Raw genomic sequence first — 19,813 nt, forward strand, 5'->3', positions numbered from 1 at the left:
TATTTAAGGGCATGGTAGCCCATTTTTATCAAAAAGGCAAATAAAAGTCCGTAACATAAAGGGTTCCCACGCAGGGGTTCATCTCCAGCAAATAAACACAATAGAAAATGCTAGCCCACCTGGCTCTCTTTAGCAGTACCTCTGCTCTTTATCCTGGTCACACAGACCACAGGATTCCTCAATGTGGATGGCTTCACTTTAGCACCCACAGCTCTGCTTTGGCCTTAGTCCTCAGGTCGTTCCACTGCCTCTTGCAGTCACACGTTCTGGCTGCCTCCTGCAGCCCCTCTGACTCCCGAAGACCTCCTATTTCTCTGGGTGTGGAGCAGTCTCCAACTGGGAGCCATGAGGTCTTCCCATACCCTCATTATAAGTGCTGTGCTCACCTGAGCACACACCCTGCTGGTAATCTACAAAGTCTGGACACAGGGTTGGAGATCTCGTCCCACCCAAGACACTATGGAATCTCCAAACTACAGAGCCCCATGACCGAATACCAAAATCTGGAGAAAGCTGCCAAGACAGTTTTCTCTCTTTCAAAGCTATGCTTTGTAGCACTGCAGTCACCTGACATGCAAACTCTGTGTCCATTTTCCATCCCTTTTCACAGTGACAGGGACTCTCACTATTACACTTGTTAAAATTTTCTTTTTGTATTGTGATGTATTAATTTTTGTTTTTTCTTTATACACCTAAGGTTGTGCATAGTTTGCTGCTTTTAACATTTATTGATTGAATGCCTCCGTCCTTTTCCTGATGAAGCCATCCTGGCGAAACATGTTGAAACTTTAGGACGTAGGAACAACATATATGTAACTTCAGTTCTCTCATGTGGTCAGGGTTAGGTTAGGTGTGCATACCCAGGACCATGATTGTAACTGTAGTCATATTTTTATCATTTTTTGTGTTTTTTGAATAAATGATTTATATTTTTATATTATTCACCTGTTCTGTCTTGAATATGAAGTACCTCTGAAGTCCCATTCTCAACAATTCTTGCTTACTATCTTCAGGGATGTTGGTACGTTTGTATGTTATGATTTTTCTTTGGTGCTGACCTCTCTCCACAACTCCTAGATTATTCATATAAAAATGATCAAAATATGAGCAAAAGCTCATTAATACTGTACATTACTGTAATAGGAATACTGTACTGTACCTCTGTGTTGAGAAAAAAAAAAAAGAATCAGAGTTTTAATGTAAAAAAAAAAAGAATTACACTCACAATGTTAAGGAGTCTGGAGTTCATCCATGTAAAGCTGCACAGTAAAGCCGCTGGTGTACAGTATACAGCGCTGTATGTGGCCAGAGGTTGGGGGGCGATGGTGGCTCCCAGCGCTTCCTATAGAACTTGGAGACACTCGGGAACTGTTGAGATCACTTCTGGGTGCTACGAACGCACATTATGTCTGCACCACCCAGCCAGAAGTGTCTCTGAGTGTCTCCAGGAAGCGCTGGGAGCGACCATCACCCCCCGAACCTCTGGCCACATTCAGCGCTGTACTGTATACCCTACACCATCGGCTTTTCATGGATGAACACCGGACTCCTTAACATTGTTTAATTCTTTTGTTTTTACAGTAAAACTACTGCTCGTATATCAAGACAAAAAAAAAAATGTTGCTCGTCTTTCAAATCAATATCATATTTGGGGGGTTTATGCAATCTTCAGGCCCAAAAAGATTGTTTAACTTCTTCCCAACCAGCCGCCGCAGTTACACTGCAGTAGGATGGCTCGGCTGCGCAAATCGCTGTACCGGTACGGCGGTCCCTTTAATGGATATAGCAGGCGTCGCCAGAGCTGATGCGCCTGGCTGGTGGCCGCGATGTCCGCTCCTGAGAGAGACAGAACGGGGATCTGTCAACATAAACAACAGACAGATCCCTGTTCTGACAGGGAAGTAGAGAGAGATCTGCTGTTCCTAGTGATTAGGAACAGCGATCTCTCTCCTCCTCCAGTCAGTCCCATCCCCCCACAGTTAAAAACACCTCCCTAGGGAACACTTAACTGCTCCCTAGTGTTAACCCCTTCCCTGCCAATGACATTTATGCAGTAATCAGTGTCTATTTTTAGCTATGATCGCTGTATAAGTGTCACTGGTCCCAAAAAAGTGTCAAAAGTGTTTGATCTGTCCGCTGGAATGTCGTAGTCCGCTAAAAATCGCAGATCACCGCCATTACTAGTAAAAAAAAAAAAAAAATATTAAAAATGCCATAAATCTATCCCCTATTTTGTAGACGCTATAACTTTTGTGCAAACCAATCAATGTACGCTTATTGACCTTTTTTTTTTTTTTTTTTTACCAAAAATATATAGAAGAATGTATATTGGTCTATAGTGATGAAGACTTTTTTTAAAAATTTTTTGGGATATTTATTATAGCAAAAAGTAAAAAATATAGTTTTTTTTTTTTCAAACTTTTTTTTTGTTTGTTTTTGTTTATAGCGCAAAAAAAAAAATCTGCAGATGTGATCAAATACCACCAAAAGAAAGCTCTATTTGTGGGAAAAAAAGGACCTCAGTTTTGTTTGGGTGCAACTTCGCACGACCGCGCAATTGTCAGTTAAAGTAAAGCAGTGCCATATCGCAAAAAATGGCCTGGAGTGGTTAAACATGTCTACAAAAACAGCTCTGGCAGTGGAAGGGTTAAAGTTGATTAAAAAAACAAAACTGTGGAGGTTATGTGATTCCAGTGGAGAGTGGAGCTTGTCAGCAGTCAGATACCTTAGGGCAGTGATGGCGAACCTTGGCACCCCAGATGTTTTGGAACTACACTTTCCATGATGCTCATGCACTCTGCAGTGTAGTTGAGCAAAATGGGAAATGTAGTTTCAAAACATCTGGGGTGCCAAGGTTCGCTATCACTGCCATAGGGCTATGGGTGCTCTACCAGCGGCCCGCCAGCTGTTGGGGAACTACAACTCCCATCATGCCTCTGCCTTTGGGAGTCATGCTTGTAACTGTCAACAGCTTGCAATGTTTTTTTTTTTTTTTAAATTAAAAAAAAAAAAAAAAAAAAAAGCAGCTTGCAATGCCTCATGGGACTTGTAGTTCTGCAATAGCTGGAGGGTCACAGGTTGATCACCAATGCTAGGGAAATGCAGATGTGACAGGAAACATGTAAGCCGTACTTCCATAAGTTGTGTCTAGTGTCCGTTGAATGTTTGTGACATTAAAGTTCACAAAAAAAAAAAGTGGAGTGGACACCACATGTTTCCTGTTAACCGTGGAGCTTCGGTCCGCAGCCACACTCTTAGACCCTGTAACGTGTTAACGTCACGGCATGACGTACCGTGCGTCACTGGTTTGCGTTCAGCCAGAACACTATACAACATTTGTCTCAGGCACCATCTTGGACAGCCCTTTAGCGAGGTCCTCGCACAACCTGGCATCACGTTAGCCGACCCACGTTTTTTATTGTAACGCGATAACGTCACGGGGTGACGTGCCGTGCGTCGCTAGGCAGCTCATCTGGTAGGATCGTTGCTGTGGCCGAGGCAGTCCGAAGGAGGCCACCATGGCGGACGTGCTGAGCGTTCTGCGTCAGTACAATATCCAGAAGAAAGAAATAAACGTGAAAGGCGATGAAGTTATATTCGGAGAGTTCTCCTGGCCTAAAAACGTCAAGACCAATTATGTTATCTGGGGGTGAGTAGGGCGGAGGGGTTCGCACTCATGCTCCTGCATGGACAGTGACTTGTGTAGATTGTGGGATGAGGAGATCAGACGGACGATCCATCTTTTACACAGTTCTGTTCTTCTAGGTACAGCTGTTGGTCGTGATATGAGATGGAGCTTACAGCGTCCAAGGGTCTGCTCCTTTGCTCCAGTGTGTAGGGATCGGTAGGGACTAAGGGTCCTTCTGCTTTTAGTAGGACACGATGGAGGAGTCTGGAGCTCAGCAGAGATGACATGTTCATCTTGTGCTCTCTAGGACAATGGCAACCATCCAGCAGATGTAATCAGCAGCTTCAGATTTCAGGAGGGATCTTGTGTACTGGCCTTGTTTTTCTGCATACGAGGTGGGTTTGGAACGCACGTCAGATGCAGGTCATCACAATCCTTTTGAGCATTGCACATGGCAGTTTAGGCTAGGATCACATATGTGCGGGTCGGGAACGTTTGCGAAATAATGCTTCCTTGACCCTACGGCTAAATGTGCTGCTTTTTAGTAGACCCGCAGGGGTACCATTCATTCCTAATGCCCCCCAATGCATTGGGAAACCACATAATGCTGAAGCACCATATGGTCCCTGCGGCAGACTTTTGAGAGAGGTTCTGGAACGTTACCTGTGGGTACAGAAGCCAATTGAAATAGATGAGCTGCTGTACCACTGATGTTCCTGCTCAAACTAATGAGAGCCTACTCTTAAGGTTATGATCACAGCAGAACATTGGTCTGGGAAAGACGCATTTTGTGCACGTTTCCTGCATCACACTTGAACGCACAGCAATTGTAAGACGTGTGTGGGTGCCAATTAATTGTTAATGCAGGGCATTTTTAGCATGTTCCTAGTGCTTATTGAAGTCCATTTCCAATGAATGGGCTGTCACCAGAATGTGAGGGACTGCACATTCCAGCCCTTAACTTGCTTTCTTCTGTGGCGAACGCAGTATACCCGGTTAGGATCCTTTCGCACTAGTTGTGTTTAGGCTTTGCTGTCAGATATTTCTAGCATAGCTGCGATGGATAGACAGAGCAAAATGATTTGTTTCTGACGGTGACAGTTCACGCCACAGCGTTTCTTTGGTGTGATTGCTGAAAAAAGTAGTGCTCGCAATATTTTCTTATTTCAGTGTAGTGGGTTCCAACAGGACCCACCAGTATTGCAACACCACTGCGGTGAATAGATCTATATTGAAATGTTGTTTGTGACATTTCAATAAAATGGAGTGGAAAAAGGTAAACAGTATGAAGTGCCAGGATCAGCACTGCCCCACATCACACACAGCAGTGATTGTGCGTTCAGCGAGGCTTTTGCTGTAAATGGGCCCTTAAAGAGGTTGTAAACTCTGGGGGGGAAAAAAAAGAATAAAAAATAAAACCCTGCAAGACAAAGGCTTAATGAACACTAGCATCACATACTAGCTCATTATGATATACCCGCACACTACGGAGACGGCTGACATTTCCCCCGGAGTTTCTTCCGGGTATGTGATTGGCCGGAGCCGCGAGGACATCACTTCACGACGCTCGGAAGGAACAGCGCCCGTGGCCGTTCCTTCAGAGTGCATGCGCCAGTGATGTCACTGGCTGCATGTAATGTAAATATCTCCTAAACGGCGCACCTTTAGGAGATATGTTCACTACCAATAGGTGAGCCTATAATAAGACTCATCTATAGGTACATGTCAGCAGAGGAAGTTTACTTCCTCTTTAACAGAAATCTATGGCACAGCATACACTTTCATGGTATAACCTCAGTATTGTAATAGCAGTACATACAATAGTTATTTTTGACAATCCAATATAAGCTTAACCACCGCAACACTGGGCATTTCACCCTCTTCCTGCCCAGGCCAATTTTCAGTTTTCAGAGCTGTCGCATATTGAATAATTACTCAGTCATGCAACACTGTACTTATCTAATTTTTTTTTTTTTTTTTTTTTTTTTGTTTTACACAAATGGAGCTTTCTTTTGGTGGTATGTTTCATCACCACTGGGTTTTTTTTTTTTGCACTATAAACAAAAACGTTCAATTTTTTTATATATTGGTGGGGCTTTTGTGCCCTGGGACAGATGTTGATCATTCACCAGCAGCCACTGACAGTTGTTGATGATCCACTAGGTTCATGACACTTTTGCAGATGTTTTTGTACACTGTGACAGTTGTTGAAGATCCACTAGATTCACCAACACTATTGCAGATGTTTTTGTGCACTGGTACACTAAGATGTTGATGGGACACTGGTACAGATGTTGATGGGACATTTGGACAGGGACAATGGTGCTTGGTGTACTGTGTGGGGATGGCTGCAATCTGTGTGATCTCTGTAAGTGAACACTAAAGTTATCAGTTACAGAGAACTGTCACGTCTCCTCAGTGGGGAAAGCTGACACTGAGGCATGTGTCTCTGTTTACACTGTGTGAAGACTGTGATTGGAAACAGCCACCATGTGGGCCAATCACAGTGCCCATGTCCTGATCTGTGATGTGCTTTGTCTGAGGGACATACTTTGAAGGGAAGTACGGGTACGTCCACTCAAACGGCCAGGTTTGAGCTTCGCCATTCAATGTGCAGTGGCTGGGTGGGAAGCTGTTAAAGTGATTGTAAACCTCAGACATGAAATATGAACAAAGCATATCCCTCTATGATGTGTACTTGTCTCAATCCAGAGCACCAGGTGTAATTTGTCTGCTGCTTCGTTCCTCTAACAGTATGAGTCACTTCTGACAAGTTTTCCTGATGCCAAGAGAAAAAAGGTGAAAGGGGAGAGAGCTCCAGAAGATTGACAGCCTCAGCTTTGTTGCAGTGTGGAGGGGAGTGTCTCTCCTATACAATCAGCTCTCGGAGCTGATGTAACTTCAGCTCCCTGCTTTTTGAGAAATTCTAATCTTTGAACGGATGTAGGGGAAAGACAGCTGCAGATAAACAGGTGCAACTTGTGTAGGAGGATTTGTTCCATCTGTGTGTGACCTGAGACCAGTCACTTCACTTGATATATGTGAGGGTGTACACTAGGGCTGCAACTAACGATTATTTTCATAATTGATTAGTTGGCCGATTATTGTTTTGATTAATCGGTTAATAACCTTAAAAAGAATTGTGTATAATTTAGTTAATATGTAAAGTTTAAATTTTTTTTTTTAATGTATTCTTAAATATCTCTATGCAGTGGTAAATATAAATAACCAACTATATGGTTAGGGAGCAAAATATCGAATCCACTCTGAGAAAAACAGACAGAAGAGATATACTGCATATACTATTAGAAGAGATATACTGCATATACTATTAGAAGAGATATACTGCATATACTATTAGAAGAGATATACTGCATATACTATTAGAAGAGATATACTGCATATACTATTAGAAGAGATATACTGCATATACTATTAGAAGAGATATACTGCATATACTATTAGAGGGTGAATCTGGTAAATTTCAGACTCAGAGATCAAATTTTTTAAGTAAACAACCAATGTCATTTTAAGAACGGTCGTTCGATTTTTTTTTAATCATTAGTGGGGTCAAATCGACGTTCATTTTCAACCACAATGATGGGAAAATTCGGAAATAGAAAACTTCTTGGTCAAAGGAATTTTCAGACAGTATATTTGGTTTTCGTTCAGAAATTTAGATTCATTTTAAAAATAAGTGAAAATTTCAAACAACATTCTTTCATTCAGCAAATGTACAAAGATTTTTCGTCTGAATATTCTCGTCTGAAAATTGATCCGTGTGGCCAGCATAAGGCTCGGTACACACCTAGGCAGTTTGCTTTTGATCTGTTTCTGCAGTGCTTTTTGCTGTGCAATTTGCGTTTTTGCATTTTTTTTTTTTTTTTTGGCCAATTTGTTGTTGGGCTGATTAAAAAACACAAATTGGTGCAAAAACGCATTACATGCTTTTCTGCAGCTTCTCCATCTAAGTATATTGAACCAAAAAAACACCATTTTGCGTTAAAAAAAAAGTCCCTGACCCTTTCCAAATACGCAGCGGTTGAAAAAAGCATAGATGTGAACGTGCCCCATAGGAAACCATGTAAATGAACTGTAGTGCGTTTATGCAAAAAGCATAAAAAAAAAAAACACATAGATTTGAACCAGGTCTAAGACGTTTAGTAACATAATGGGGTGAAAACAACTAAAATTAGCCCTTTATTGTACAAAAAAAAAGCAGATAATCACTACTGTAAGGGGTTTATTTTTTCTACTGTAGAACTGTGAAAGTAATATTTACAGTAGCGATTATTTGCTCTTTTTGTACTATAAAGGGCTCATTTTGGTTTTTTTTTTTTTTTTTTTTTAACCCCATTATGTTACTGGCCGATTAATCGATTATGAAAATAGTAATCCATTAATTTTATAATCTATTAGTTGTTTCAGCCCTAGTGTATGCTGCTTTAATTGGAAAATCTCCATTCATGTTGTGAATTCTGCCTGTCTATTGGACATCTCTTTCCACAACTTCCTGGATTCCCTGTATGCTTCACAGCTAATCCTCTGTTTACTTTTAATTTCGAAGGACTACATATCCCATGATACTATATGTCTGTATGTATGGATAGATGGAGATGTGTATTTGTACTAAATTAGGAGAATAGTTATTTGTGGATTAAATCTTGAAGCTGTAAAGTTGAAAAAGCAGTGTGATAATATATCCCTAATATTGTAGTGAACAGGAGCGTGCTGCAATCCTGAGCTAATTTTCCTTTGAGAAGTAAAGACACTACAGAGTCTAGATTGGATTGAAGAGCTTTATTGAATAGTTACTACTCTGACAGTTTGGGAAGCGCTGGCTTTTCTTTTGATTGTAAGTAACACTTGGGATAGTGTATTTGCAGGCTACATCCTAGAGGGAGAGTGCAAATTACCATCAGTTTATTATTTAAGAAATAAAAAGCTGACGGGTTCTAACCTCTCCCTGCATATTCTTTAAAGAGGAGGTAAACCCTGATTGGTTTTACTTCCTCTCTTGCTCCCTGCAAGGCCTGCAAATGAAAAGCCCATTAGCCCATTGGCTAATATGCATCACATACTAGCTCATTATATGACAGTTAACTGCAAACGAAGACCACGCTGTCCCCTGAGCAGACCATGTCCATCTTCGCCCCTCTTCCTTCCGGGGCCACGGACTCTGGCTCAGTGACTGGCCGGAGTCGCATGACGTCACTCCCGCGCATGTGCGTGGGAGCTGTCAGTCATGGCACACTCTGGGGGAAGAAACGGAACGTGGTCCTTTTCTTCACAGCGCGTCATTGGCGCACTACAAGTGAAATATTTCCTAAACGGCACACGTTTAGGAGATATTTCCACTACCTGTAGGTAAGCCTTATTCTAGGCTCACCTATAGGTAAAAGTCACCAAAATGGTTTACAACCACTTTAATTGCAGAGTGGCTGCTGCTGCTACCAGGGGTGTTTGCTCAGATATACACTACCGTTCAAAAGTTTGGGGTCACATTGAAATGTCCTTATTTTTGAAGGAAAAGCACTGTACTTTTAAATGAAGCTAACTTTAAACTAGTCCTAACTTTAAACAAATATACTCTATACATTGCTAATGTGGTAAATGACTATTCTAACTGCAAATGTCTAGTTTTTGGTGCAATATCTACATAGGTGTATAGAGGCCCATTTCCAGCAACTATCACTCCAGTGTTCTAATGGTACAATGTGTTTGCTCATTGGCTCAGAAGGCTAATTGATGATTAGCAAACCCTTGTGCAATCATGTTCACACATCTAAAAACAGTCTAGCTCCTTCCAGAAGCTACAAAACTGACCTTCCTGTGAGCAGATTGAGTTTCTGGAGCATCACATTTGTGGGGTCAATTAAACGCTCAAAATGGCCAGAAAAAGAGAACTTTCATCTGAAACTCGACAGTCTATTCTTGTTCTTAGAAATGAAGGCTATTCCATGCAAGAAATTGCAAAGAAATTGAAGATTTCCTACAACGGTGTGTACTACTCCCTTCAGAGGACAGCACAAACAGGCTCTAACCAGAGTAGAAAAAGAAGTGGGAGGCCGCGTTGCACAACTAAGCAAGAAGATAAGCACATTAGAGTCTCTAGTTTGAGAAACAGACGCCTCACAGGTCCCCAACTGGCATCTTCATTAAATAGTACCCGCAAATCACCAGTGTCAACATCTACAGTGAAGAGGCGGCTGCGGGATTTTGGGCTTCAGGGCAGAGTGGCAAAGAAAAAGCCATATCTGAGACTGGCCAATAAAAGAAAAAGATTAAGATGGGCAAAAGAACACAGACATTGGACAGAGGAAGACTGGAAAAAAGTGTTGTGGACGGATGAATCCAAGTTTGAGGTGTTTGGATCACAAAGAAGAACGTTTGTGAGACGCAGAACAAATGAAAAGATGCTGGAAGAATGCCTGACGCCATCTGTTAAGCATGGTGGAGGTAATGTGATGGTCTGGGGTTGCTTTGGTGCTGGTAAGGTGGGAGCTTTGTACAGGGTAAAAGGGATTCTGAATAAGGAAGGCTATCACTCCATTTTGCAACGCCATGCCATACCCAGTGGACAGCGCTTGATTGGAGCCAATTTCATCCTACAACAGGACAATGACCCTAAACACGCCTCCAAATTGTGCAAGAACTATTTACAGCAGAAGCAGGCAGCTGGTATTCTATCGGTAATGGAGTGGCCAGCACAGTCACCAGATCTGAACCCCATTGAGCTGTTGTGGGAGCAGCTTGACCGTATGGTACGCCAGAAGTGCCCATCCAACCAATCCAACTTGTGGGAGCTGCTTCTAGAAGCGTGGGGTGCAATTTCTCCAGCTTACCTCAATAAATTAACAGCTAGAATGCCAAAGGTGTGCAATGCTGTAATTGCTGCAAAAGGAGGATTCTTTGATGAAAGCAAAGTTTGATGTAAAAACAATGTTATTTCAAATACAAATCATTATTTCTAACCTTGTCAATGTCTTGACTCTATTTTCTATTCATTTCACAACGTATGGTGGTGAATAAGTGTGACTTTTCATGGAAAACACAAAATTGTTTGGGTGACCCCAAACTTTTGAACGGTAGTGTACTTGTTAAAATGATTATATTAATCGCTGGAGTTGCAAGCAGCTCTTCATTGCTATGTTTTTTCCTTATGTGTCCTTTTGGGCCACAGAAAAATGTTTGAACATCTTGGAGCTAAAAATTGAGCCATAATGTGCAGTGGTTCTGTATTTTATTCCCCCCCCCCTTTCCTGGACTGTTGAGCTGCATGCTCCGATAAGGCTCACGCCATTTACAAATAAAATAAATAACAATTTACTGTCATCCCTTGTATTTTAACCCTTTCATGACTAAGCCTATTTTTGAAATTTGGTGTTTACAAGTTAAAATCCGTATTTTTTGCTAGAAAATTACTTAGAACCCCCAAACATTATATATATTTTTTTAGCAGAGAATCTAGAGAATAAAATGACGATTGTTGCAATATTTTTTATCACACGGTATTTGTGCAGCGGTGTTTTAAACGCAAATTTTTGGAAAAGTGACACTTTCATGAATTTTAAAAAATCCAAACAGTAAAGTTACCCCAATTTTTTTGTATAATGTGAAAGATGATGTTACGCCGAGTAAATAGATACCAAACATGTCACCCTTTATAATTGCACGCACTCGTGGAATGGCGACGAACTACGGTACCTTTGAATTTCCATAGGCGACGCTTTAAAAAATTTTTGCGGTTACCAGGTTTGAGCTACAGAGGAGGTCTAGGGCTAGAATTATTGCTCTCGCTCTGACGATCGCGGCGATACCTCACATGTGTGGCTTGAACACCGTTTACATATGCGGGCGCGACTTCCGTATGCGTTTTCTTCGCTGCGCGAGCTCGCGGGGACAGGGGCACTTTAAAAAATTTTTTTTTAATTTTTTTTATTTATTTTATTTATTTTTGTACTTTATAAATTGTGTTTAAAATTTTTTTTTTTTTTTTTTTTTACTTTTATTGCTGTCACAAGCAATGTAAACATCCCTTGTGACAGTAATATGTGGTGACAGGTACTCTTTATGGAGGGATGGGGGGTCTAAAAGACCCCCCATCCCTCCTTTACACTTCAAAGTATTCAGATCGCCGAAAACGGCGATTCTGAATACTGTGTACTTTTTTAAATTCGGCGCCATTGGCAGCCGAGTAAACGGGAAGTGACGTCATGACGTCGCTTCCGCATTTACAAGAAGAAGGCTGGAACGAAGCCGCTCGCAGCTTCGTTCCAGTCCGCCCCCAGCCGCCGAAGACAGCGGAACGGACACCGGGCCTCCCGATCGCACGGGAGGCCCGGTAACAGCGGCGGGAGGGGGGGGGATGTCCCCTCCCGCTCCTCCCGGTATAACAGCCGAGCGGCTTTTAGCCGCATCGGTTGTTATACTCGGGTAGCCGATCGCCCGCTGAAAACAACGGTACCGGGATGATGCCTGCAGCTGCGGGCATCATCCCGGTATAACCCCGGAAAGCCGAGGCCGCATATATGCGTTCGGTCGGCGGGAAGGGGTTAAGGGAGATGAGTCATGGTTGTTAGGACGATGGTGAGTGCCATCTCCTTAAAGTGGTTGTAAACCCTTACAATCCACTTTTTACTACAGGTAAGCCTATAATAAGTCTTATGCCGTGTACACACGGGCAGACTTTTCAACCGGACTGGTCCGACAGGACAAATCCGTTGGACAATCTGACCGTGTGTGGGCTTCATCCGACCTGCAGCGGACTTTTTTGGGCGGAACTCAGACTGACTTTAGATTTGAAATATGTTTGTTTCAAATCTTTCTGACGGACTTGAGTCCAGCCGAAAAATGTCCAGCCGTATGCTAGTCCGACGGACGAAAAACGATGCTAGGGCAGCTATTGGCTACTGGCTATCAACTTCCTTATTTTAGTCCGTCATCCCGTACAAATCAGTCGGACTTTGGTGTAATCGTGTGTAGGCAAGTCCGTTTGTTCGAAAGTCCGTCAAAAAGACCGTCGGACCTTTGATGCCGAAAAGTCCACCCGTGTGTACATGGCATTACCTGTAGCTACCCCGGATATCCGTGCAGGTTTAGGAGATATCCCCTGTATCTGCATGTGCCGACGTCATCGGCACATGCACACTGAAGCAATGGCAGTGCCGTTTGCTTCAGAGTGTGTGACGTTACTGGCGGATGTAACTCCGGGGAGAAATGTCGCCGGCCGGTGCTGTGTACGGGTGCTGCAACGGGGGCTTCAATCTCAGGTGAGTATTACATAATGAGCTAGTATGCTATGCATACTAGCTCATTATGCCTTTGTCTTGCAGGTCTTTTTTTTTTTTTTTTTTTATTCTTTTCCATGTGGGTTTACAACCACTTGAACCTGCAGCCCTGAGCTGTACTGTCACATTTAACAATGGTGAGAATACCACTTCTAAATGTTTCACTTCAGCAGCTGGAGGTTCTGACTGCGTTTAAAACCAAAATACATGTTAAATACTGCAAAATAAGAAATTTCACATGTGCGGTGTCTGAGGTGGGTTTTCTGTCAGGAAAATTGCTCGTCTGGTGGTGGCATTAAAATGGTGAATGGATCATAGATATGAAAATTGAAACGCAAAAACATTGGCTCACATTTGGTGGTATTTTAACCACTTCAATACCAAGGACGTCATATGACGTCCTTGGCTTTGAGCAGGTATATCTGAATGATGCCTGTAGTTACAAACATCATTCAGATATTGCTGGTTTCAGCCGGCGAATCTCTACACCATAGGAACGATCATAGCGGCCGTTCCACCGCTTGATCGTTCCTATGGGAGGCGAGAGGGGACGTCCCCCCCCCCCCCCCCCTCCCGCCGCCCTCCGGTGCCTGCTCCGACTCACCGTTACGATCAGTGAGGCGGAGAGTGGATCCGCCGGCGCCGGATGTAGATCATAGAGATTTCCGGCGGACCAGATGGTCCCCGGAGTCTCTATGATCGTCGGAGGCCGGGCGCGATGTTATGACGTCACGCCCGGCCTCTCCATTCAAAAAAACGGCGCCGCTTCGGCTTGGAAGCGGCGATCGTTTTATTTTTTTTTTATTTCAGGCTTCCCAGCCTAGTGGTGAGATATGGGGTCTTATTGACCCCATATCTCACTATTAAGAGCACCTGTCATGTTATATTGCTATTACAAGGGATGTTTACATTCCTTGTAATAGGAATAAAAGTGATCAATTTTTTTTTTTTTTTTTTCAAAAAAGTGTCAAAATAAAAAAAAAAATATAATTAACAATAAAAAAAAAAAAAAATTTTTTTAAAGTGCCGCTGTCCCCGTGTGCTCGCACGCAGAAGCGAACGCATACGTAAGTCCCGCCCACATATGAAAACGGTGTTCAAACCATACATGTGAGGTATCGCCGCGAACGTTGGAGCGAGAGCAATAATTTTGGCCCTAGACCTCTGTAACTCAAAACATGTAACCAGTAAAAAAATTTCAAGCGTCGCATATGGGGATTTTTAAGTACCGAACATTGGTGCCATTCCACGAGCATGTGCAATTTTGAAGCGTGACATGTTAGGTATCTATTTACTCGTCGTAACTTCATCTTTCACAAAATGCAAAAACATTGGGCTAACTTTACGGTTTTGTTTTTTTTTTAAACACAAAACAGTTTTTTTCCCCAAAAAAACGCGTTCGAAAAATTCCTGCGCAAATACTGTGTGAGATAAAAAGTTGCAACAACCGCCATTGTATTCTCTAGGGTCTTTGCTAAAAAAACATATATAATGTTTGGGGGTTCTATGTTATTTTCTAGCAAAAAAATGATGATTTTTACATGTAGGAGCAAAGTGTCAGAATTGGCCCGGTATTGAAGCGGTTAAGGAGCACACTGTGGCTTTCTTCAAGGATGAAATGGTGTCTGTCTACAGGAGCATGTAGCAAAGGGGACAATGACACTGCAGAGCTCCAGGTAGCATCAAAAAAAAATTGTGACCTGTTGAACTAGAGTCAAATATATTTTTATTAAGTTTGCAAGGTTATACAGAGTCATTTAACACTGGCAAAACGTAATATGTAGCGATTAGCATGGTAGAAAACAATTTGTACACAAACTTATACATATAGAGAGCGGAGTATATAAGAATGAGTGTATACCAGTTTGGTTCAGTTTCAATCCCATGGATAACATATAAATCATGCTACTGAACAACCACAGTTCAATAATTTCAACGTCTGCTGTTGTATCATAAAAGGGATGGGAGAGAGAGAGTAGTGAGAAGAAGATAGAGGGAGAGAGGAGAGAAGGTGGGGAACGGGCAAGGGTAGGGGGGTCAAGTCGGGCTGGCAGGTCCTGGGGCAACACAACGGGTGCTCTAGGTTAAATTTATTTAGTCAGGTAGCTTTAGCAGGCTTTTCAAGGCATTTGAGGTGGTGTAATCAATCCATATTAGCCACATAGTTTGGAATTTATCTTAAGTGTCATTATCTAAGGCGATCATCTCCTCCATTCGCATAATATCATTGACAATAGAGACCCAGGAGGATAGCGGTGGGGTATTAGTAGTTTTCCAGTAAAGTGGTATGAGTTGTCTAGCTGCTGATAGGAAAAAACTAAGTAGGGATCGCTTCTGGGAAGGTATTGAACCTGGTAACATGGGGGCGTGACCGGATGCAGCTGTGAGCAGTGAGCGAGTGCTCTCTCCCGGCTCCGTCCCTGATGCTGTATTAGCGCTGCTGTTTGGGTCTGCCCAGCCATGTGATAGCCTGTGAGCTCCGGGTCCCTGCCTTTGACGTTCAGAGGCTTCCATTGCCTGAATTCTAAGGGACGGTATGCTGATTGATTGGGGAGGCAAGAGAGAAGGCTGAGACAAGGCTGGGGAGGATTAGCTGTTAGTTCTCCCCGCCGTGCGGCTGTGTTAAGCGGAGTCCCGGGAGCTACTATCAACGTGTCTGTGGCGGTGTTGGGTTGCTTAGCGACGCCACGCCGTAGCAGTAGGAGGCTTGGTACGTCGCTCAGCGGCAAGAGAGGAGGCTGGGAAGATCAGCTGAGCGGGGCAGAGACTCGGGAACGAACGCCGCTGCTGTGCTTGTGGCTGTGTTAGGCTGCCTAGTGACACCTTGCCAACACAGCGAGAGGTCGAGGAAGCCGATATAACTTCAAAAAGCCCTGCTGAAGCCCTGCAGACTCCCTAGATGCTAAAGGGAGAGAGGTAAAGATTCTGTTTACATAAGTATATACTACAGAGACTGTGTATTAAAGCAGGGAGCCTGGGATCCGGCTTTTGTTACTATACAGAGCGGTCTGCTAAAGTGTGGAAGGATTGACTGGTGGATTGATTAGACTGTGTGGACTGGAGGGCTAAGAGTGCTTAAAGTATCATAGCTGGCTATGACCAAGAGAAAGGGGGAAGATCAGCTACAGCAGCCCCAAGAAAATATGCCTGTTCAAGCTACCCGGGCAGCTAAAGAAAAGGAGAAGGGGTCTCAAAATGCATCCGCATTAACAGCTGCTGCAAAGCTGGAAAAATTTGCACATAGCGCTACGCAGTCTCCAGCCAAAAATAATCAGCCGACTGCGGGAAAGTCCTCAGCTGGGGGCTCGGGGGATAGAAGGAGCCTGGGGAAAGGGCCTGATAACCAGGTAGCCAGCACAAGAGTAACGAACAAAAAAAGCCCGGAGAGGGAGCAGCCCGGAATAGTAGGGGATAGCAGCTCTAGCACAGCCGTAGCCTCTGATCAGGAACCCACCTTAAAAGAGGTACTATGTGCCGTAAACGCATGCAGGAGCTCGATAAGCGGGATGTGGGAAGAGCTGAAAGCTTTAAGTGAGGAGTTTAACAGTATTAAACAAGAGCTTCAGAAAACAGTGGAGAGAGTTAAAATGGTGGAGGAAAGGGTTAGCCAAGTAGAAGATATCGTAACCCCAATGCGGCATGAGTTTAAAAAAAATGCAAGCACAACTAGACGCTAACAGCCTCAAGATGGACGAATGGGAGAACAGGTCCCGAAGACAGAATGTAAGAGTGATGGGTCTTCCCGAGAAAAGCGAGGGCTCCCGACCTGAAGAATTTATGGAAAAGTGGCTTAAGGAGGTGTATGGGGCTGAGGCGTTCTCACAGTTTTTCTCTATTGAGCGAGCCCACAGAGTGCCGTCTAGATCAGCGTACTCAGGAGATCGCCCGAGACCAATGATACTGAGATTTTTTTGTTATAAAGATAAGCTGAATTTAATGCAAAGGTCTAGAGAAAAAGGAGACATTTTTTTTTAATGGAGCTAAAATTGCGATATACCCAGATTACTCCCCAGATCTACAAAGGAGGAGAGCAGGTTTTTTGGATATCAAGCGCACATTACGGAATCACAATATTCCATATGCATTATTATATCCTGCACGGCTGCGTATAGAGGCCCTAGGAACTACCCGTTTTTTTGAAACTGTCAAAGGAGTCACGGACTGGTTTGAAGAGAACAAAAAGAACCTATGAAGCTGAAATCACACACGGACAAATTTTTGTTTTGCAGCATCAGGGGTTGGGAGAGGGAGGGAGGAATGGGTGGATGATGTGTGGGTTGAGAGCATTGCTTAGAGTGGTGATGGGGTTTCTTGCAACCCTTGGGTCAATGGGGCTACTGGGGGGGAGGGGGGAGTATGGGGAGAGGGGGGGTGGATGAGGTGGGATGAGGGGAGAAGAGTGGTCACAAGGAAGGCCCCCAGGGCACGCCGAGTGAGGCAAGGGAGGGGGCAGAAGGGATTATTTAAAGTAGGGGATAGCACAGTTGCATCAATTATGGTTAAAATGTACATTGCAAGGTTAAAATTTTTTTTTTTTTTTATAATTATTTAAACTGTATGAGATTTAAAATAATAAGAAACACAGTTTTGGATGGGAGGGGTGGGGGGTATGGGGGTAATTTTCCTCTGAACCCGCTTGGTCCCCTCCCCATAATAATAGCACTGAGTATGATAAGAGGGGGTATTGTTGAGTTGAAACAGAAGACCAAAAGGCCTGGGGGAATAAGGGCACATGTGGTGAATTGGTATTATCAGTTTAGATGTTGGAGATTTCTTTTTGTAATTCTTTTCAAAAAAAGTGCCGGGTTAAAACAGCATAAGGGTATGGCTTCGACTTACCAACATATTAGTGGAAGGATAGATTTATCCCGGTACTTGCTTAACTTGCATAACTGGTACAGCACTTTGTTGAAGTATATATTGAATGCAGCCTAGATCATTTGGGATAAGTTCCTGGAACATCAGAGGTATGAGCGAGCCTATGAAAAAAGCTACTGTGTTCCAGGAAATAGAATCATGTGCTACTGAGGTGATATGCCTGCAGGAAACCCATCTGACCGACGAGACCAAGTTATCAATTAGAAATAAAAAATTTCAGTTACAATATCACTCAGTGTACTCCTCCTACTCGAGGGCAGTGAGTATCCTGATTAGAAAGGGTCTGATGTTTTCCTGCAGGGATGTCAGTATTGATAAATTGGGATGTTTTATTTTTTTGTATTGTTTAATTGAGGGAAGGCCTTTTGTTATAGTAAATGTGTACATTCCCCCACCTTTTAAAATGGAGATTTTTGTTCTCGTTATTAGGGTTCCTCGAGGATAAGAGAGAGGTCCCAGTGGTGATAGTTGGGGATTTTAACGCCGTTCTTGATAGCAGGATCGATAGATTTCCGCCAGGGGTTAGTCGAGTTAGAGGGGAGGAGGGAAGGCTGGCACAGTTCCTGGAGGAGGTAGGGTGGTGTGATATGTGGAGGGCTCGTAACCCTACTGTTCAACAGTACTCCTGCTTCTCAGGAACCCACCAAACGCTCTCCCGTATTGATATGGCCATAGGTAACAAAGAAGCCCAACCCCTAATCCATAGAATTGAATATCGCCCAAGGGGAGTGTCTGACCATTCACCACTGATATTGACATTAACCATGCGGGATAAAGGTGGCTTGAGGTTGTGGTCATTAAATCCAACATGGTTGGAACTGATGGGAAATAGGGATGAAATTAATGTAAGACTGAGAGAATTTATCGACTTTAATACAGGTACTGCATCGGGAGGAGTGATATGGGACTCGTTGAAAGCATTCCTCAGAGGGCTTTTGACCCACAAATATCCAAGTTAAAGAAGCAAACAAGGGCAAGGGCAGAGAGTATTAGGGAAGAGGTTCGGGAATCAGAAAGAAAGTATGTGCTAGATCCGACTATGGAAAACCGAGATCTATGGGTATTGAAGCAACAAGAATATAAAAACGAAGAAATTAGGAGAGCAGAGAACAGGAAGGTTTTTCAGAGGCAGAGGAATTTTGATGAGGGGGAAAGAGTTGGTAGGACGCTGGCTATGCTGGCCAAAACCAGCTCTCCCGCTTCAACAATTCCTATGATTAAAACAAAGAAAGGGGATATATCATCAGATCCGGGGATAATTAACGATACATTTGTAGAATTCTATAGGGATCTGTATATGACACGCCATTGTCCCGAACAAATAGAGATGGAGGAATTTTTGGGAGGTACTGTCTTGCCGGTACTCTCGGATGCAGACATGAATAGTCTGGAAGTACCAATAACATTGGAAGAAATTGTGCAAGCAATAAAGAATATGCAGAGCCAAAAGTCCCCAGGCCCCGATGGACTGCCAGTCGAGGTTTATAAACAATTTGGGGAGGTGATGGCCCCGGAACTTCTGAAGGCATATAATTGGTCAGCTGCAGCTGGGAGCCTACCTTTGTCTATGTCTGAGGCTATTATAGTATTGATCCAGAAAGAGGGGAAAAATCAATTAGAAACATCGTCATACAGACCGATCTCGTTGTTGGGCACGGATGCCAAGATCCTGGCAAAGGTCTTGGCTACCAGGCTCAATAAATGCATATCCGGTCTGATTCACCCGGATCAGTCTGGGTTTATGCAGAATAGGTCCACTAGTAAAAACATAAGAAGAACCTTTTTGAATCTCCAGACGCCGGTAGAGAATGTAGGCTCCAGGGTGGTCCTGTCCCTGGATATCGCCAGGGCATTTGACTCCCTGGAATGGGACTATTTATGGTGGGTATTGGGGAATTTTGGGTTCGGCCCTCGGTTCATAAAGTGGCTTAAGATACTATATCACCACCCCAGTGCTAGGTTAAAAATAAATAATACATATTCAGAGCAGATCTCCCTTGAGAGGGGGACTAGGCAG

General features: G+C 43.3%; 1 protein-coding gene across 2 annotated transcripts in view; it reads left to right on the top strand.

Annotated features, from left to right (window-relative positions):
• The first annotated feature begins 3,419 nt into the window (after nucleotides 1-3,419).
• CDC73 (cell division cycle 73) overlaps nucleotides 3,420-19,813 on the top strand; it is a 247,593-nt gene continuing 231,199 nt past the window's right edge. For both annotated transcript variants that reach the window (XM_073592885.1, XM_073592886.1), the window contains exon 1: nucleotides 3,420-3,649. In XM_073592885.1, the coding sequence (XP_073448986.1) occupies nucleotides 3,519-3,649 (131 nt within the window). In that variant the 5' untranslated portion in view covers nucleotides 3,420-3,518. The remainder of the gene's footprint in view (nucleotides 3,650-19,813) is intronic.

Source organism: Aquarana catesbeiana, linkage group LG07 (assembly GCF_042186555.1).
Source record: "Aquarana catesbeiana isolate 2022-GZ linkage group LG07, ASM4218655v1, whole genome shotgun sequence".
Taxonomy (NCBI): Eukaryota; Metazoa; Chordata; class Amphibia; order Anura; family Ranidae; genus Aquarana; species Aquarana catesbeiana.